This window comes from Protopterus annectens, chromosome 1.part1, assembly GCF_019279795.1.
Source record: "Protopterus annectens isolate FY-2018-M chromosome 1.part1, PAN1.0, whole genome shotgun sequence".
In the NCBI taxonomy this organism is placed as follows: Eukaryota; Metazoa; Chordata; order Ceratodontiformes; family Protopteridae; genus Protopterus; species Protopterus annectens.
In genome coordinates this window covers 1850696129-1850718146 of record NC_056726.1, presented here as the reverse complement: position 1 = coordinate 1850718146, position 22018 = coordinate 1850696129, and the positions used below count along the sequence as shown (strand labels likewise).

Genomic DNA, 22018 nt, shown 5'->3' with positions numbered 1-22018 from the left:
GGCAACACACTCAGGACAGGATGTCATGGTAGTAGAATACAGTGACTGTTCTCAGATGATAATCTCGGGACTGAATAGATTTTGGGAAGGAACATTTGATACTCAGCTCGAATTGAAAGTGGGCAGTAGACCCGGAACTACTTTTGGTAGAGGTAGAAACTTGAAGGAAATTTTAGAATCAGGTGGCAAGGAGAGGTCCACTGCTTTTAGATCACTAATGAGTAAGTATGGTTTCTACAGATTTTGCAAGTACATCAGTGATGGACTGTACATTTTTATTCCTGGCTTCTGTAAGACTTTGGAATGCCCTGGCAGATGCAACTGTGAGACAAAATGTGCGGTATATGTTGCATCTTGCACGGCATGTCCGATGTTTTACGTCGGCAAAACTGTTAGAAAATTAAAAGAAAGGATCTCAGAACATGTCCAGGACATTAGGAACAAAAAGTTTGTCAGTTCCTTGTATATGCACAGTACACAATGCAGGAATTTTAAAAAGTTCCAGTTTTTCATTATAGACAAAGTGAAGGTTGGTGGTGGGGGGGTGACCCTAAGCTAGAAATAGAGACCAGAGAGGTTGAATGGCAAATAAGATTAAATGCCCACAAAAGCCCAGGGATCAATGACTACATATCAATTAAGCCCATTCTAAAGTGAAGGGCAACAGTGGTATAACTAACAAGTATGCCACCTAGTGATACAAATTGGATGTTACAACTTTTCAAGATGTTCATTCTGTATGCATGTATTTTACTAGTGTTTTTATTACACTATGGTAAAAGAGAGTTGTGCAGAGTCTGTAATAGTTTTTCGTTTTTCATTAATCACCAGTTGGATAGTAAATTTTATGTATATACTGCAGTTAGATGAGATTTTTAAGAATGTATTTTTAGGGGGTGTTTTCTCAGGATATGATGTCATGCTGCATGGGAAATAAAAGATGAATGTTTGTTTAACGCGTTGACTCTGAAGAAATCATATAAGGGGTGAAAGCGCTTAGTTCACGTGTTTTTTTGCTTCTTTTATTTGTTTATATTGTGAATAAAGTGATATCACTGCTTCATAGATGAGCAGGCATTTATTTTTCTTCATTTTGCAACGTTATGCAAGTTTGGTGTCTTAGTTCAGAAAATATGACCAACTATTTATTGCCTTCCCAAAATCTAAACTTGTAGAGCTGTTACAAAAGTTACAGTGTCTAGATGGCTGTTAAACTGTATTTCATTTGTCTATAGTAAAATGGGTTTAATTTTACAATCCAAACCAAAGGCTCATCAACGAGAGCTGTGGATACCTCAACGGCCTTCTCATTGATGACATTTGTGCAGTAGCAACTTGGTCCACTCTGTATACCTTTGTTACTCATTATAAACTGGACGTATAATCCAGGTCTCATTCCTCCTTTGGTTCTATCATACTCAAGAATGTCCTTCCTTGATTTGACTCAGAAAAACATGATATTTCAGTGATCTCCTTAAAGAATCTGTCACATATGTTGAACTGGACAAAAATAGACAACACTGGATATGGAAGTTATGTGCTTACCATAATGATAGGTCCCTGTTGTATGTTTTTCATCCAGTTCACCCCCCCCAGCCCCCTAACCATGGTGACACACCCACTCACCCGCACACACATGCTCATAACTTCGAAATGATTGAGTGGTTGCCATGCCACACTCCGTCTGTGCGCAGTGCTGTTTTTTTCTTTGATTTTTTTCGTAGTCTCTCGTCTAGATTAATTATCTGTTTTTTTAGCATTTGTTCACAAGTAAGTCTGAGAACTCTGGTAAAGGGCAAACTTGATCAGCGGTATTAGAATGGAGTGCCAGGAATTATGGGTAGGGGAGGAGTCAGAGCCCTGGAACTATGGAAGCTTCAAATTCAGTGCCAAGGTTGGATCTGGGCGGATCCAACCTCCCATATGTTGATCCGGATAAAAAAACAGACAACATGGATCTGTCATTATGGTAAGTGCATAACTTTCATTTCTTGAAATCGTAAAGTAGAGGTTGTCTTTGACTGCCTACTAAATGGTGAGATTAGTCGTCATGCTGTCTACAGTTGTTGGCACCAGTAATGACACAAGTGTAACTAAATATTTTACTGCAAAGGATTATATGAAATTTTCCCTTGCTTTCTATTATTGTAGCCACCTGTATTTAGTAAGTGACTGAAGTATCCTGCCAAGTCTACCAAGTGACTCTGCAGGTTTGATAAGGCTGTGTTAGAGGGCAGTATAAATTTTGCTGTGGATGGATTTTGGGGTTTCTGCATATGGACAGAAAGGGTACTTTTGCTTGCTTATGGTAGACCATACATATGTTACAAGGTCCCTAACACTGTGTAAGAGAGGTCATACATGTATGTGCCTTTGTTCATTTGTATCTCTTTATGTCTACATTATTCTGAAAAAATGCATTCAGTGAGTAGAATGGTCAGTTTATGGCTACTGCTGGTTATGGGCTTAGACTATTGTAGCAGGTAACTGTATTTTCTAATAGAGTGCAGATGGAAGTCCATGCATTATAACTGTGAATTCTTCTGATGCCTGAAAGCCATCAGCTTTACCTCATGTATTTAAGAATTTGGCAAAAGAGTTGCACATGTTTTTACTCAGTGGTTTTATACCATTTACAGTTAAACGCAGTACAGAATATCTACAGCAGTGGCAGCTCGTTGACAGGATCTTGCAGCAGATTGTGTTGCAGGATGAGAAAGGGGAGGACCAAGACGTCATGCCGTTGGAGAACTTTAATGTGAAGAACATCATTAAGATGTAAGTTGCATCATATACTTCTTGATTAGAAATGGTCTACATTGACATTATTATACATATGATAATATCAAATGTTATATAGCAAACAAAATGATAGTCTACAGCCTAATAGAATGGGTTGATCTTAACTTATAGACTTATGTCACATTGCATTAACTGCCTTAACTAATCAGTGTCATTTCAGTTCCAAAACCATGGACTGAAACTAAATGCCAAGAAATGTATAATTGTATCCCTTAGCAAGCATGACTCCCTTTGTAACTGTCATGTTGAAAACATCCCTCTGAAAACTGATCTCTTGTAAGACATAAGGGAATATATGCTGGTAATGAACTGTCCTTTGCTCACCATGTATCCATTATTGTAAGGAAGTCCTTTTCATCACAAAGCATATATCGAAGGATATGTTGTCCAGAACCTGGATTTGATTTTTCTCTGTACTTGATACTCATTAGGATGATCATTCAGTATAATATCCCCTTTTGTATGTACCTGTCCAAATATTTGTCATGGTTGGATCAACCACCGTGCCTCCTCACTAAAAAATAAATCAAGGACCTAAATTTAAAAAAAAATACGTCAGCAATCTCAAATCCTTTTTGTTTCCCCTCAGTATCATACAGGCTAGTGAGAGATGACCTCTGCCTCACATATAAAGCCTCAACAGACCCGCTTCTATCAAACCTGTTACACATTCAGAAGTCCAATGATATGAGAAAACCCTGCTCACGGGACCTCAATCTTTTTTGAAAGATTAACAGAAAATGCTACAGGGATAGGTATATATCACAGAGAATATAACTTCTATGGAGATGGCTTCCCTTCCATATAAAGTAAATTACTTTTCTTATTCTGTGCAGACATAACTTTGATGAATGGATGCGTAACCAGTTTCATTCCTGTTTTAGCACCAATGGCCCTCATGGTTAGGGGAAACAGTACCCAGCATACACTTGTGCAACCCATCTTAGGAGAATTTGATTGGAAAATATAAGGCTGATAAATACCATGTGTATGCAGGGCTAGGCTTCATAAGATCATCACTGATCAATAGCCTAGTAAGTACCTGTGAACTTATAATCAAAGTATAACCTTTGTTCATGTTTAACAGCATTCAGTGGGACTTTTTTCCTGGATCCTGTCATTGTATGTATAATCCACCCAAGCAAAGGGTAAAAAGTTTATGTAGACAAACCATTCAGTAAAAACTGCATGAAAGACTCAGCCAAGCTAGAGTGTTCACTGTGCAGTAAGTTAAACCTCCTGTAGTGGAGTCTCATGGGGTATATACAGATGATCCCTTAAGGGCATACATCTGTTTTAGCTACATGGCTTCTGAATGCCCATGAGATTTTAAGTCTTTATGAGTACATTCAGGCCATTAAATCCAAAGCTGCAGGATAAGACCTTTGCAAAATGTTATGGGACCCTTCTGATCTGATTTGAAAGACTGAATTTTTCAGACTGCAAAATGTTTGATTTCATTTTAAATATGTTACTACAGCACATTGCCTGGAAATGTGGAATGCATCTCCCTGTTCCATGTGCAAGACCTTACTGTGAGTCCTTAGCCCCTTAAAAAATAAATTTTAAATGTAATAGTAAAACAAGCAAATTCTGAAACTTGCTCTTAATTGATATATTTAGTGACTAAAAAATGTCTTCATGGGGGCCATGCCTGCATCCCTCTTAACTATATGTACTAACTCTGTGGTCACTGTACTACAGAGCAGGGGGAAATATTCCATGATGTTGCAACCTCTGACTTAGTATATCTGTCTGTGGCACTTACATTTACAGTTATAGTTTCAAAAATCAAAAGAGGACAGTTAAGATCCCCTCTGTTACAGTGGACACCTTTGGAATTGCATATTCCACCAAGATAGCATTTTAAATATACCTTCTGTACCTGCATAACACTGCTGTTGCATCTGAAACAGAATTAACAAAACATAAATGCAGATTTAAATTTGTAAAGTTTGTAATGTTACATTTTACTTAACTCCACTTATATTTGCTACAAGTTGAAGTAAAAAAAAAATCGGATTTAATTTTTTTTGAAAATTATTTGCAAAATTTTTCTTAAAAAATGCATTGCTTCCATATATATACCTCTCGGTAACAACATCCCTACCCTTGAACTATTCTTTGCTTGGATCTCTCAAACCATCTCCTATGAAACCATCATTCTAGGTGGTGATAACATTGACTGGAACATTCTGTCTTCTTCCTCCCACACCGCAAGTATTAACTTATATAGTTTTTCACAACTCATAACCTTCCCCACTCGTCTTAACCAACAATCTAATGCCAGCTCTGCTCTTGACTGGATCCTTACCTCCCACCCCAGTCGCTATCATAACCCAGAGGGTTGACTCACTTAGTGATCACCTCCTAATTTGCATCCAGCGCTACTCCTCACAACCATCTAAATCTCACACATTTAGAGACTGCCGTTACTTACCTAATTTTGATCCAGAGGTAAATTAATCAAATTCTCTCTTCCATCAATTGGCCTTTACTTTTTGACCTCCCCCTTGATGCTGTCCTAAAATTTAACAGCATATTTTTCAACATTCTTAACTCCCTGGCTGCCATCAGGAAAATAAGGGTTAAAACCAATTATGGCCCCGGATGACCAAAGACACTCTCTCCCTCATGCAGAGAAGAGACAGTGCTTAGAAATCCTGCCATAAGCATAAAACTCCTGCCATTCACCATCTCTATAGAGAACTTCAAAATGCAACTAAAAAACAAATCAGCCTAGACAAAAAGACATTTTATCTTAATCCGCAAAAAAAAAAAATTCTGGACTACTATCAGCAAGGTATTACAACCAGGAAACCCATCTCCCCCAACCCCTACCCTAACACCTCTCCAGTCAAAATTGCTACTCTGCTGAACTCCTTTTTCATTAACTCCATACAGAACTTACTTAAATCTAACGCTTGCTGTATCCCTGATACCCCTCCTTGCCAGTCTACTCCTTTCTTCATTAAACCAATCCTCCGTTCTCATATCTGATCACTTCTCAATACATTTAAAACCCTGCTCCTCCTCCTCTGCCGATAGCCTACCACCTCTCTGCCTCAAGATAGCAGCCTCCTCCTTTGCTTATACAGTCTCCATACTTAACAATCGGTCAGTTTAGGAAAGCCTTGTCACTGACATTTGGAAAACATTTTATGTCATACCCCTGCACAAAGGAGGAAACTCCACCGACCCCTCTAATTTCATGCCCATTGCTATTCTATCACCCCTTTCTAAAATTCTTGAAAAATGTTTACATAAACAGCTCATCTCATATCTCACTCAAAATAACATCCTCATCCCCACACAACAATGTTTCTGACTTCATCACAGTACTACTACTACTGCACTTTTATCATTTACTCATTCTGTTTCTACATCTCTTGACAATAACAAGTTAGTCTCGTGCCTGTTCCTTGACCTCTCTAAAGCCTTCAACACTGTATTCCACAACCTCCTTTTCTTCAAAGTAGCACACCTTAACCTCTCTAACTCTACTCTCAGCTGGTTCTCAAGTTACCTATCCGATTAACTACAGTCTGTTAAATGGCTCTCTGCAACTTCCCCATTCCTGTCTGTTCAAACTGGGGTTCCCCAAAGATCCATCCTGGGGCCCCTGTTATTCAATATCTTTACTAACAATCCCTACCAATCCTGCCCACACTCACTGTTATGCAGTACGCTGAAGATTCAGCTGTCATCTCCACATCTGACAGTCTTCCTCACCCTCACTCAAGAATCTCTGCACTAAATGGCTCACTTCCAATCAAGTACTGCTCAACCCTAATAAAACAAAATTCCTACTCTTTCTTCCTAAATCTCTCCAACACCTCAAACCCTCCTTCTCTGTCTCCTCTCTAGTAATACTCTAAATAATACTAGTATCAAAGGTGAATCTCACACAAACTCCTTGGGGTTTTCATAGATGATGAACTTAAATTTGACATCCACATCAATAATTGTATTAAAAAGACACATGAAAAACTCGGACTACTGTATAGGAACAAAAAATTCCTAACTCCTGAATCAAAATTGTCCTTAGCTCAAGCCTCCCTACTCCTCACCTTACTGTATGACGCCCCTGTATTTTCAACCTCCAAAAGAACCTGTCTGTCAAACTTGAACTCACTTACAGTAACACAGCTAGATTCATCAGTAATCTCCCTTATCGATCACACCACTGCCTTTCCTTAAAAAAACTTCACTGGCTAGAGTTTCAACATCAACTACTCCTACCACAGCTCCACCTAACCCTCTTTCCTTCACCAAACCCTAGCTTGTCCATCTCTGGTAAACTGTATATCCCCCTATATTTCTAATCGTGACCTACGCAGCTCTGACCAACTTTTCCTGCAAATATCTAAACCTAACCAATCCTTTGGCAAATTACTTTATTGTCACTCAGTCACCTCTGCCTGGAGCAAACGTCCTTTCCACATGTTCTTCGTATTTCACTGTTACAGTCATTACATTTGGGTTATCTGCTTGCAGTAGCCCTCAGTCGGCCTGATTAACAAAATCTTGGGTCCTACGTCGGTTGCTGTCTCTTCTTCCGTGACGTCAGATCCACGTTTAAAACAGCATTAAAGGAATTTCTGTTTAACTCCTGGAACTGCTCCTGTAATGACTCCACTTGAATGCTACCTCCTCTTCCACTCCTCTACTTCTTTGTTAACCTTTGTTTTTTTCCCTCATTTTATCCCCTATCTATTGAGTGACTCAACCTTTGTGCTCAGACTATTCCTGTTTCACTTACTGTCCTCCAGTCATTTCATTTCAGCTTCTACCATAACTTACTTCTCAAGAACAAATGTATCTTGATTTATTTACTTTCCTTATATTTTTTCCATGTCATATTTAATGTTTTATGTTCCTTGTCATAACTATTGTATTTCCTAATTATTGTATGATGTTTTTAATGCTAGCCATGTGTTAGACAAATACTGTATTCCTCCAGTTGTTTAACACTTTATGTATGTCTAACTTTTTTGTAATGGAGCTTTTCTCCTTGGGTCTCTGCTGAAAAAGGGCAAGCTGCACAGCCAGACTAACCCAGTTAACAAATGTCAAATAAATAATAAATAAAATAATACAATCAGTCAAACAAGTCAAATGAACAATTACAAAACTAGATGCATAGAGTGTACAGTAAATGTTTAGAAGTACACATTAGTACTTATTAAAAAAAAAATAAAACATTAAACCATCTTTCTTGACAGTCTTGAAATTGTCTTTTAAAATTTAGCATTTAGCTACAAAGCATTCGGAAATGTCCTTACTGTATCAGTATAATGATCAGCAGATACTTGTGGTATTCAGAAAAAAAAAAAAAGCATAATGCCGGTAGTAAATAATACAGTGAAATTAGTGTTATGCAGCCTGACACCATTAGACACGCATGACTTCTAGCACAGGGTGGTTATGCCAGAGACATAGCTGCATTATGAGACGTTGTATCCACGATAACAGCAGTAATCTTAATGCTGGAACAAGTGTGTTGTGAGCACTCACATGATCCACTGGGAAGTATCAGACAGGTGGTGAGCCCAATGCTATGCACATTCACATGTGCATTGAAACACCCCGTAGGTGTAACATGGTTCCCTTACAAGAATGCCACAGTAATGTGCCAAATGATTTTATAATATAAATGGGGTGGAAAAGATGAGAGCATACAGGAAGAACAAGCACAGGAACACACAGAAAGACAACGGGAAGGGAAGAGATTTATAGGGAAGAAGGATATATTTTTGTGGGTACAGGTGCCCTTTTTATGAAGGATATAGAGAGAAAGTAGCAAAAGGAAATATGAATAGGATAGAAAGTATGAGCCAGGCAATTATGGCAGATAAACACATAATGGAGACAATGACTAACAAAAGAGGTGGTCACATACAGGAGGTAAGAGTGGAGAGACTCAGACTGACAGAGAATTGACAGCTGATGATGGGGAGGACTGAATTACAGATAGGAGAATGGGAGTAAAAAAATGGAGATCACAACGATGGGGAGAGGGAAGGGTGAGGAGGGCCTGCCAGACAAACATAGAGGGAACCCTCCCTCAGATGTCATTCACCTCCATAGCTGATATGAATGGGTACAGACTCTGATGGACCAAGGAGTGAAATAAGATGGTCATCCAGCTCACTCACTTGCACAAGGAGATGCACAAGGATTCTAGTGCAGGCATCCAGCTCTCTGTCCACTTTGGTATACACCAGCTGTCAGACTTCCCTCTGAGTGACCAAGTAGAGTCCTTCTGCACCATTCTCATATGATGAGCATTTGCCAACTTTATGTGAGGTGTCCATGGAGGCCACTGACATACTCTCCAGATCACCTTCCACTTGGTGATCTTGATCACTCTGCAGAGAAGCAGGCCTGTGGAATGCCAGGGATCCAGTGTTAGGCATGGTGGCTGGTTCGGAGTGCTGTTGGTACTGCCTCACCACAAACTGCACCATAGCTGATCCTTGAGAAAAAAAGGTAAATGGTGGAAAAGAAAATGCAAAAGGAAAAAAAGAAAAATTCAGATAGAATAGTAATTTGTGATGCACTTCATTAAAATAGAACAGTACTACCAGAAATACATTACACTTACATCACCACCTGTCTGCTTTCTTGTCCACCTGAGGAACCTCTTGCATCTCCTTTGACAGGCAGTCTGACTTGCCTTTAACTCCTTGACTGCTGGAAGTCATAGAACAAACAGTAATTAGCACAGCATATGTTCTTCTTTATATTACTGTATCAGTAGCCATAACTTAACAGGTCATATCCTGCCAAGGATATTGGATGTTAGTCTGTCTGCTAGGCTTTGGGCTTCTTCCTTATGCAGTGTACATCTGCTTTTAACCGGCGATTATATACTGATATGAGAGAAGCCGCCGTGGTGCAGCGGTAGCGTTGTTGCCTCACAGCAATAGGTTCTCCTGTTTGATTCTCGGCTGGAGCGCCTTCTGTGTGGAGTCTGCATGTCCTCCCTGTGGTCGAGTGGTGTTCGAAAGACATGCGTAGAATGGGCGTGCTTTCGCTGAAGGTTGGGCGTCGAGCTGGCACCTCGGCACCCGTAAAAAAATCTACTGCCAGTCATTAGCGGACCGGAGTTCCGCTGTGGCGACCCCTAACTAACAAAAGCCGAAAGAAGAAGAACAGCAACATATACTGATATGAGAGAGACTTATATGCATGCTAAAATTAGAACTTTCTTGCCCAAAAGGGATGCTGAAGCCTGAATCTCTAAAGAAATTAAGATATTTCAAGCAATAAATCGTGTCCTGTCAGAAGGGCAAACATGATGGAGGGCACTCTATCCCTGCCAAGGAAAGAGCAGGAAGAAAGGAGGGAAGGAAAAAGGGTAACAGTGCAACAGTGATCTGTTTGAACATCTACTGTTATGATAAGTAAACTTATAAGAATGTAGTATGCTCTTAATTAGATCAGCATTGCAGCAGCCATAACTCATTGGGGTGATTTCAATAGCTTAGGAAGAAAAGATGGAAGGAGAAGGGGCAGAGTCTAGAAGCCCTTGTACAATAGCTTCATCAAAGCCTTTCTGGTTTTGAAATGAGTCCAGTGTCTAGTTCTTTTTGACAGCTTGCACTGAAGAAAAAGTAGCTACCTCTAGAATAGACCTAGAGTCCAATCCTTTCTAAAAACCCTCAGAAGTAGCCACAGTCTTGATAGAGTGTAAACCATAACTTTCTGAGGGTGGCAGTATTTGGGCTGACCACAGACTTCCTGCAGGTAAGAATTCCCAATACTTTATCTACATTTATGATAGGTACCTATCACAGCTCTACTTTCACTAATCTTTTTGTACTTTTTGCCTGGACAAGTGGTGGTTCACATAAATTTAGATCTGATGTTGTCAATTTTCATTCATTCTTTAACAATTAGGTTCGGATCCATCTCAGCTGTTATTTACAGCTTATGGCCACTAGAAAACTCTCAAGCTCCTCCCTTACCCACAATGCTCTATCCCCTAACATACCTCAGATCTAGTTTGCTGCTTTCACGTTCGGACATTGTCGCTGTGAGCTTTTGAGCTTAGTGCTCAAAGGCTGAGATAAGTTACTATCTTATTATTTTATTATCTTATTACCCTTTTTTATAACTTGTATATTTCCTCCCTACCTAGGTGTAATTCTTTCTTACCATTGTTGGTAAACTTTCCTGTCTATCCCCTTTTCCATGGTTAGTGTAGTCTTCAATATCATTTTTGGTATCTCCTTCCCTTCTTCTACCTTTAAAAAAAAAAAAAAAAGTTTTGTTTTTCTAAAAAAAATCCGTTTGTTAAAATGTCTGAAAAACCATCTGGTTTTAAAAAGTGCCAGAAGTGCAGGCATATGTTGCCTCTTTCTGATGCGCACACCTTGTGCATTTATTGTCTAGCCCTGAGCACCTTCAGAAAGATTGTGACATCTGTAAATCTTTTAATCCTCAGGCCATTGTGGACCATAAGAACAAGCTTATTTTAAAAGGCTTGCAGTCTAAAAAGCCTTTGGACCCCACAGACTCATCCACACCCTCCTTGGATTGAATGGTGGAGCTTCCAAGAAAGAAACACAAAAAGTCAGATCCAAAGACTGCTCCTTCACTGAAGCCAGCATCATACACCAAATTGGATTCCTTGGATCCTGTATTATTGGATCCAAGCCTTTACCTCGGACCTGATGTTCGCCTTTCATAGATCTGGTGCCCTCTCAGGTTCCATCGCCATATTTAGAGTCTTGCTGGCATTCGAGGTTTACCTCTGTGGTCTCATCTTTTTGTTCTTCCAGATGTCCGACCGAATCAGATGTGGATTGAATGATGAGGAAGTTTCTTTCCCTGCAGATTCACATGGGAGTTCTTCTGGTTCCTACCCCTTTGGGTCAGGAAGCCCAAACCAGCACTATACCACCAATATCGGCTCCTTCTCTGATCTGACTCATGGTTCTGGAGCCCTTGATCCCAGTTTTCCAGGACCATCTCAGTCGGATCCAAACATCAGATCTAAATTTATGTGAACCATCACCTGTTCGGCTCCTAGTCTTCTTTCAGTGCAGCGACTCAGAGTGCTTCAGAGATGGACAACTCTCAGAGCCAAAGCATCTCTGTCAGATCTGAAGTGTTGGCTCCGAAGTTGCCAGAGCTGTTTCTGCCTCTCAGAGCTTCGGCATTGGATAGCTCAGCTCCAAACTCTGCCTTAGGTGGACTACTTTCTGGGCAGGGGGAGCCGATGGGGCGGAAGCATGGCTTCTTGGCTCAGTCGACTTCCTTCTCCCCGGAGCATTCCACTTTCAAGGTAGTGGACAGAGTGTTTTCTGCTTCTACAGGATGGATGGTTCCTCTGCAGAGGAGGGTTGCAGAACTAAGGATGTCCTTTGTGTTTCACTGTTGCAGTCCAGACTTGTAGGATTTCCTGTTGTGGATGCCCTTGGCCGGCCCGACTATGAAAATAAAAATCTCCCTCCTCACAAAGCTGGCAGACGCCCTACCCTGACATCAGTACACTTTGGTATAAAGGGAGCCAGCCACAGCCATGATATCATTCTTTCTTGCCATTGGAGTCTGAAGCAGTGTTTCAGTGTGCCAGTCAGTCTGCGCAAGAGAGAAGTCTTCTAAAGTAAAGTACCCCATTGGGGAACTCTTTTTCTTGATTTAACTCATGTCAGATAAGGTTAACAATGGTCTCCACTGTGGTAAGCAAATCCCACACTGAAACTTTCATACTTTGTGTCATACTTGTTTAGGTCCAGATCACTATGTCCCTAGTTTTCATTTTTGTGCCCATTTCAATTCTAGGACTATTAGGTGTAGGGCCAAAATCTTAGCTTAGACATCTTAGTGTGCAATCTTCCTCACATTGTTCAATGGCATCCACTAGTCGTCCTGAGGCTGAGCTCCCTAAGAGTAAGAAAGACAAGGAAAAAAGACCCAAGTTCACCGTCAGCTAGTCCCCCAAGGCTCGTTATTGCTGAGGAAGGTGAGGTACTTTTACAGTCCCTTCTGCAAATGAGGTGGTGGCGCAGGCCTCTGTCGGGATCCATACAGAGTCCTGTATGCTATCAGGTCCCTCAACTTCTACACAGACCATGGTTTTCACTTCATTGGTTGGGTCCAGAGTTGCTCAGCAGACCACAGCTTCCGACAAGCGTTATTGCACGGCGACATTCCTTAGAGGCATCAGCTTACACTGGTTTTGCCTTACAAAGAGATTGGCTTCCAGATAGGGGATGTACTTAAGCACAAGGCTAAAGCTAAGAATGGTTCTACCTCAGGTCCTATGCCTAGGCCTACCAGCTCCTGCTCAGCAGGTTATCAGCAAGATCTGGTCAGGTTAACTGAGGACCTCATCTCCTTAGTCAGAGCTAGACAACCCCTTTTTCAATCTTCTGCAGGAAAAAGGAAGAGGGATCCCTCCCCAGAAGTTTTCTCTGAACCTCCTGATTTAGGTGAGTCTTCTGACCAGGAGGGGACTTTCTTTGAGGAGAAAACCTTCCTTACTTCCTATGAAGATTCATATTCAGAGAAGAATCTGCTTTCAGCTTCTCCTCCTGAAGACATATCCTGTGGGGAAACACTCCATGCCACGAGGGAACATTTCCAGTGGGAGGCACAGGAATACCCACAATCTAAATAGAGGGTTAGGGAGTTTCTGGACCTCCCAGAACACAAACCTTTGGCTATTCCTCCTGTATTGGAAGTGGTAGAAGATGTTTTTATAGACTCTTCCTTGAACCCAGACTCTCTAAAATGTCCAGCCCCTCGACAACCAGACGGGCTTTACAGGGTGCTGGAGTCGCATGAATACCTCTTCAAAAAAACCTCTGCTAACCCAGAGGTTGTCTCACCAGGTCCCAAGGGAGCAAAGGTCAGCTCTTCTAAGAACCCTTTATCCACTGACAAGGAAAGTAGGGCCCTTGATAGGTTTGGTAAAAAAAGTCTACACTTTTACCACCCTAACCATGAGGGCCCTTAATTGCCAGTTTCATATGATAAAATACCAACAAAATATTTTAGATAAAATGAACCAATAGATTTCCTCCCTGGATGACAGAAACATTTCTAAGGAATTGTTATACCTTTGTCTTTCCAGCTCCCAGGTGGCTAGACACTCTTTACACTGTGGCTGTGATGCTGTGGAGGCCTGTAGCTGAGCAGCTGGATCTGTCTCTGTCATTAGAAGGCATGCTTGACTTAGGGATCAGACCCTACCAGACCATGTCATATCCAAACTTCTAGATGTACCACTGGATAAAGACTTCCTTTTTGTGCCAATGGCTGAGGCTATGCTAAAATCTATGCAAACTGTAAAGGACTTCCTCAAAGTTCAGCCTCCTAGGTTTAGTAGGAATTTTCCCACTAAACACTGGTCCTTTCCCTGTCAGTCAAAAGGTGACCAGAGAAAACCTTGAAGGGAAAGGCCTCAAAGGCAGCATCAATCACAAATGCCTAGGCAGTGGTCCTCAGGAGCCCCCAGGCAGGGGAGTTCTAGGCCACAGGGCCCTGACAGAAAGCAGTAATGACTCTTTCTTTCCTCTCCCCCTCCCCAGAAAAGGTGGCAGGAAGACTAAGAGGAAAGCTGTCCTTCATTACTACAGACAAGTGGGTTCTGAGGCTTAACTTGGATGGTTACAAGCTCACTTTCAAAGCACCATTAAGATACTCAGGTTACCTAGGTATTCTACAAAATCTAAGAGCAGAGACCCTTTCTCAGATTCACAACCTATGCTGTCAGGGATCAGTGGAACCAGTACCAGATCATGAAATAGGAAAAGGTTATTCCTGGTTCCCAGGAAGGATCTTAGCGCCCTATCCTAGACTTGTCCACCCTCAGACCCTTCTCACCTCTTTGCGGTTCACCATAAATCTTCGCAAATCCAAAACAGACCCTTCCACCAGGATAGTTTTCCTGGGGGTTCTTCTTGATTCCTCCCTTCAAAAGGCCTTTCTTCCTCCAGAAAAGGTTTCCTTCTTGACTCAATGTTTTCAACACATTATGCAGAGACAATGCCTCTCAGCCAGGGAATTCCACAGAACATTAGGCTACAGGGCAACAGTGTGTAGTCTGGCCATGATCCCTGTGGCCAGACTACACATGAAGAAGTTCCAGTGGTAACTCAAGAATCTCTGGTGCCAGCACACACAGAAGACAGAAATTCCATTGATCCCTTGCCTCAAAGAGGAATTTGCATGGTGGACACAGGCATGTGCCCAGGACCTGGGTCTTCCTTTCAGGTTCATCCCTCAGGGCCAAACTTTAACCACAGATGCTTCAGAGACAGAATAGGGAGCTCACTTCCAACACCTTCAATCCCAGGGGCAGATGGGAAGCTCAGTTCAAACACAAGCATATCAAATGGAAAGAACTGCTGGCAGTGCAAAAGGGCCTAGTGGTTTTCAGAGATCAGTGGAAACCAAGGGTCCTGCTTGTCAAAACAGACAACACCACAGTATCGTGGTACATAAACAAACAGGGGGGAACCACTCTTACCCTCTTTGTCAACTAGCGATGCAGGTCTGGGAGACAGCTCACTCTCTGGGGTTGCACCTCATAGCGCAGTACTTCCCAGGGACTCAAAACACTCTAGCAGATCATCTCAGCAGACATCTGATGGATCCCCATAAGTGGCATATGCATCGGGAAACATATCTCAGCATAGTCCACAAATGGGGACCCCCACAGATAGACCTCTTTGCTACCAAAAAAAATGCTCAACTGAAAAGATTCTGTTCTAAGAACAAACTTCCCACAGCCTGGTGGACAGATGCTTTCTCCTTCCTTTGGAGCCACCTGTTCCTTTATGTATTTCCTCCCCTGCCTCTTCTTCTGAGGGTTCTCCTGAAAATCAGGGAAGAAGGCCCAAGGGTCATCCTGATAGCCCCAGACTGGCTCAGGCAGCACCGGTATCCTCTGCTACTGAGTTTAACCAATGAAAGAATGTGGCAGTTACCTCAGAGAGTGGACCTTCTGACTCAATGACAAAGGGAGGTTTGTGCATCCCAACCTGAAGACTCTCAAACTCTCAGCCTGGATACTTCCTCAAAATACTACTCTGAGCATCCCCTAAGCAGACAAGTTCAAGACATTCTCAAAGAGGCTAGAAGGCCTAGCACTAGGAAATCATATTTAGTCAAATGTAAAAGGTTCTGTATTTGATGTGAGCAGCAAGGCCTCAATCCCAAATTAGCTAATATATCTGCTATTTTAGATTACCTGGCTATCCAGGTAGACAGAGGCCTATCCTTTTTTCCATCACAATTCATGCCTCTGCCATTTCAGCCCATATCCCTGTTCCTCCTATCTTTTTCCACCCCTTGATGAAACAATTCCTTAGGAGATTGGTCCACATCAGACCTCTCAGTAGACTATCTAGACCTCCATGGGACCTCAGTTTTGTTCTAGAAAAGTTGATGCTACCCACCTTTGATCCAGCAGCTTCTGCTGATTTAAAATTCTTAACCTGGAAGACCGCCCTTTTACTGCTTATCATCTCAGCTAGAAGGGTCTCTGAGTTACAAGCTCTCATGGGAGTGGAACCATTTCTCATATAACACCAAGACAGAGTATCACTTAAGACTAATCCATCCTTTATGCCCAAGGTGGTCACAGACACATCCTTCAGTCAAGCCATACACTTGCCAACATTCTTCCCGGAGTCTCAGAACAGAAGGGTAGAGAATCCTTCACTCCTGGATGTGCACAGACAGCTTTGCACCTATCTTGACAGAACAAAATCTTACAAGAAATCAGACCAACTCTTTGTGCCCTTTGCCATTGGCTCAGAAGGGAAACCAGTCTCCAAACAGACTGTCTCCAAGTGGATATCTCACTGTATTTCTTTTTTTTGTACAGCCACCATGGTAAAAAGACTCTTGAAACTGTAAGGACTCACTCTGCTAGGGCCATTTCTACTGTTGCTGCTTTCCTGAAAGGAGTTCCTACTAAAGACATTTTGGAAGCTGCTACCTGGTCATCTGTGCGTACCTTTACCATACACTATCACTTATTTGCCTTCTCCAAGTCTAGGGTTGGATTTGCCACTGCCATCTTGTAGGGCATCATCTCTTCCCCATAATTCTCCTTCCACCCTCATCTCAGCTTTGGGAATCATCCCACAATTCAGGGCTGCAATAGTGAAACACAAAGAACATAGTACAATTGTGTGCATTTACTGTAAATGTAAATGTATTCACTGTTGCATTCTTCTTTCCCTCCCTCCTTTCCCCCTTTTTGCCTACAGTAGTAGTCTGCTTCTATTCTCTTCAGTTACCAGAAGACACCCTGCAGGCCCCCTTTCTACCTTTGTCCATTGCTTATGCTTCATTCTGGGGGCTCCTGCCTTTTAAGGGGCAAGAAATAACATGTCATGGTGGCTGCTGACTCCCTTTATACCCAAGCATACTGATATCAGGGTAGGGCATCCACCAGCCCTGGGAGCAGGGAGATTTTTGCTCTGGTAGTCGGACTGGCTGAGGACTTCCACAGCAGGAAATCCCACTAGTCAGGATTGCAACAGTGAATACACTCAAACATCTATATTTATTGTAAGTTTACACAACTGTACTGTCTACAGATTCCTTTTCTGACAGACCCTACCAGCAGTCCAGAAAGGAAGCCCGATTGCCTGCCTCTGGAGGCAGTTGGGGGTCATTTTTCCCTGCACAAGAGAGCCTGGCTAGACCTTACAAAAGATACGTGGGTGCAAAGGATTTTTTCCAGAGGTTATGTAATTCCCTTTTCCCTACCATCTCCACCTGTCTGCAAAATTCCCAATGTTCCATCCAGTCAAAGGAAAGCAGCAGCACTAGAAATAGAAAAGCTGCTAGAAAAAAAAAGAGTCATCCAAGAGGTCCAATTAAATATTAAAGTACAACCTGTTTTTGACTTATATTTTACATTTATAAAATAATCAACATAAGTTAATATATTCTATCCAAAAATATTTTTCACTTTTAACACACTGTTGATTCTGACACACTCTTTGATACTAGGACATTTTGTGGCATTAAGCCTTAACTGCCACTTAAGTTCACTAATATTCAAATACTCATCAAGCACAAATCCCTGTTGCTCTTTCAGTAACTGTTGCACAACAAGGATTCCAAAAACATGGCCTTGATTACTATTAATATGTCTGTATAATGCATTGGTCAACTTCCTGTGTACACACATGTATTTTAATATTTAATTGGATTCAATTAGCCAATTAATTATGAGTATATTAGGTTGGGGTCATTTTTCTTTCTTTGTTTTGAAGAAGTCCTATGTAATTTGAGATGAAAGCACTAAACTTGACTTGGAATAGTGGATTTTTATTCTGAATTCAACATTGAATTGGAGTATTTTGTGGTGTTTTATCCGGACTATTTATTGGGACACCGTGGAGTTTTTATCTCAGTTGGAGTTTTAATAAAGCAAATTGAAACATTGCTCTGGCTGACTGTTTGCCTTTTTGGTTAACTAGTTTGTCAGTGTGGAATTGAGTACATAACTTCCCTTTTATTAATATTGTTGATGTCTGGACTTCCAAGATGGCTGCACTTTGATTAATAGCTTAATTCTAGCTCTCTCAGTTGAAAAAGAAACTTAGCAGAGAAAGCCAGGGGGTCTAGATTTCTGGGTAAATTTCAGTAACTGGCTAATAAGTTCACTGCCTGGATGCCAAGAAAAATGAAATATGGAGGACCTGAAGGAAAATCAGCTACACAAGGTAACAAAAAAAAAAAAAAACACTGACCGGGAAAATACTGCAACTGTTCAGCAAAAAGCAGTGCAAACTCCAGACATAACTTCCAGTAACCTAGAGGAAATTATATGGCAACTGCACACAGACATGACTAGAATAAATGAAACACTGATGGAGTATATCAACTCATACAATAAAAAGCTGGAAGAATGGAAGACGCTTTAAACAGATATTCAGATAAGGTGATAAAACTGCAAAATTCAGAGGGTGAAATTAAGAAAAGGCTGGCTGAATATGAGTCTGCACAAGAAGAGATGTTTCAAAAAGTAATAGAACTGGAGGACAGAGCATGTGTTGAAAACCTAAAATTTTCTGCTGTACACGAGAAGCTGGAAGGAACAGACTGTATTAATTTTATGAAAGCACAAATAAGAAACTGGACTGGTATTCCACAACAGGAATTGTTATTTGAAGGGGCACATCATGTGTATGATCCAGACTTGGCTGTGAGAAAACAACCTAGACCTTTAATAGTAAAGATGCAGTCTTCCAGCAGAAGGAATTGATTCTGACAAATGTGTGACAGAAGGAAAAAGTACTAGAAGTGGGAGACAGCAGAGTGTTTGTGAAGAATGACTACTCATTGTACATCGGGCAGAAGAGGAGTACATTTATTCCATTATCCAGGGAATGTTGAGAAGAAGGCATGAAATTCAAACTGCTGTACCCAGATATCTTTAAAATATTTTTCCCTGGAGGAACAAAATCATTTTTGATAAAGTACATATCAAGGAATAAATAGAAAAGTTTGTCTAGCAAAAAGTGAGCTGTGAAACAGGAGATTCTGTTTCTTGTTCATCTGGTAATAAAGATCAAAGAGAGACTATGCCAGTGAAACCTTTTCAGTGTTCCAACAGAAAATGCTTGAGAAAGGGGGAAAAAGCACAAAAGTTGACTAGAAAAACTGAGAGTACATTGGAAATGAAGCAGACAGGGATTGAAAGAGATGGACATGAACAGGAATAAAACAAGAACGTCTGAAAATATTGGGCTTTTTTCAACTTTGTTGAACTTGTAGGGGACTCTAAAGCATATGCGCTACTTCATATAGGATACGTTGGGAGAATAAAATCAGTAACTTGGAAAATGATAAATGTGGGATTGCAAAGCAATAATTATATTTGTGAAACATGACAAAACAAGAAAATCTGGACATATTGGACCTTTTTGGACTTTGTTAAACTTGTAGGGGACTCTAAAGCATATTCCATACTTCATGTCATTAATGTTCGAAAAAAATACTTGGGAGAGGGGAAGAGGAAAAAGAAAATTAACTGTAAGTAAAACAAATGTTTCTGTTTAAATACTGCATGATTTTCTTTGCATATTATAGAGTAAAGTTTTCTCAGTTATTTTTTTAAATATAATGGGGATACTAATGTAAATAGGTGATCCTATTTCTTTTTCTTTCTCCCTTCTTCTTTGTTTCTCCTTGTTCAGTTTTAAGAAATGTAGGCACTGCAGTGTAAAAAAAAATCTGGTTAAAAGAGCATAATAAAAGAAAAATTGGTAGCTTAATCTAGTTACAAGTTTTAAGAGAAAGCAAATAAAAAAAAAATTTTTCAAGTAAACAATTTTGTGTCTGGTTTTCATGTCTCTAGCAATCTGATAAAAAGAATGGCTTGGAGAAAAAATGTTTTCTGAAAGCATTCAAGTGTTTTCTCAGTGGCGAGAGGTGTAAAGATAAGACAAAACCAGACAACAGTTAATAGAACCACAGGCTGTACCATGCATCTTAGCATGGATAACCTTTCTTTTAGGTTAGCTCAAGTCAGTATATGTGGCTATCAGTTTGGAATACTTGTTCCTGTTAGTAGGGTAAAACTTCAGTATTTGAAGATGTACTTAGTTTTGTGTATTATTAAGTTAATAGGTTTTAGGGGGTATTGGATGTGTGTGCATTTTTGTGTGATGGCTTTCAGTGAAACAAAAAGTGCTGCAATATATGACATAGACTGAAATGGAGATGACAAGAAACAACTGTATAAAAGATTAACCTGCCAAACAGTACATGCATGTAACAAAAAAGCTGTTCTACATAAAAGGTGAGAATAATAATTTCTCAAAATATGTTGAATGTTAATGGGCTCACAGATGAATACAAAAAAGGAAGAGTAGTGAACTATACTAAAAATGTAGAGTACAAATAGCTATTCTACAGGAGACACACTTGGAAAGAACTGAACATGTGAATTTGATAAAGAAAGGTTTTCAGGATTATTCATTAGAATACCTGTGGCAAAGGAAAAGAGGAGTACTTACATTAATTGCAATAGTATGCTCCAATAGTAATAGAAGAGGGTAAAAAAGACAATAATGGTAGATTTGTAGTACTAAGGGGCTAGTGGCAAGGGAGGAGGATTATAGTTGCATGTATTTATATTCCACTGAAAACTGCTATAATGGAGCTTAAGAAAATTCAGGGAGAAATAGTTAGCTTTCAGCAAGGAATATTACTTATAGGTGGGGAATGAAATTTGATTCATGACAGTGAAAATGTATCCGGGGCATCCAGAAGGGAAATATAACAGAGGGTAGATTTTTAAAGACTTTTTTGAAAATATTTGGCATGGAATATGCAAATTCAGTACTAGGAGTTCGGATTGAATTTACATATTATTCCCCGAGATACAAAAACTGGGGTTGGCTAGACAGAATTTACATTTCACAGGAACATGTGCATTTAATTGAAGGTCTTGATACGCACACAATAACCATTTCAGATCATGCACCAATAATAACTAAAATGAAAACACCGGGTAATGAAATAAAAATGAGGCACTGGTGCTTTCTGCTGAAAAGAAAGGAATTTAATGAATAGGTAGTGGAAATTATTCAGGAGCTATTAGAGAAGATAGAAATTTCTTCTGAAAATGTAGGGGGCTAGGGTGTGGGGTAAAATTAAAGTGGAGTTTAAAAATAGGGTGGAAATAAAAGAAAGGGCGATATGGTTAAGAAGTAGCAAGAATTATTTAGAGGGACTGACAAGTGTTAAAATTTTGCAAAATATGGTGAATTTCACAGAAAAAGTAGAGGAGCAACTGCAGAATGCTAAACAGGAAATAAGGGATTACCTCGACAATATGCATGAGTTTAGAAAGATTGATTTTAAACAACTGATGTGAAGTTGTTCTATCTATGTGTGTGACATTTTTGACTAGTTAGTGTATTGTTATTCAGCCCAGTTGTTATTTAGGGCTTATTTAGATAATTTAGCTTACCAGTTTGACTTTGCGAGTTTTTTTGGGTGTGGCTAGTCTCTTTAAATTACAGTAGTTGATTGTTATATACCATATATCTGATAATGGCTGACCAGGATAAGGATAAGCATCCTAAATCAGGATTTAAAAAGTGTCCAAAATGTGGACAGAAGATGTCTGTGACAGATGTGTGTATTGCCTCGGAGCCTTGCACTTACAGGAAAGCTGCTCCATTTGTCATTCTTTTTCTTCCAGAGTTCTCCAGGAATGAAA

The 22018-nt window shown here is 40.3% G+C and overlaps 1 protein-coding gene across 3 annotated transcripts in view; it reads left to right on the top strand.

Moving 5' to 3' along the window:
• DAAM2 (dishevelled associated activator of morphogenesis 2) overlaps window positions 1-22018 on the top strand; it is a 3932565-nt gene that overhangs the window by 2247534 nt on the left and 1663013 nt on the right. For all 3 annotated transcript variants that reach the window (XM_044084849.1, XM_044084851.1, XM_044084855.1), the window contains exon 11: window positions 2640-2778. In XM_044084849.1, coding sequence (XP_043940784.1) covers window positions 2640-2778 — 139 coding nt within the window. The remainder of the gene's footprint in view (window positions 1-2639; window positions 2779-22018) is intronic.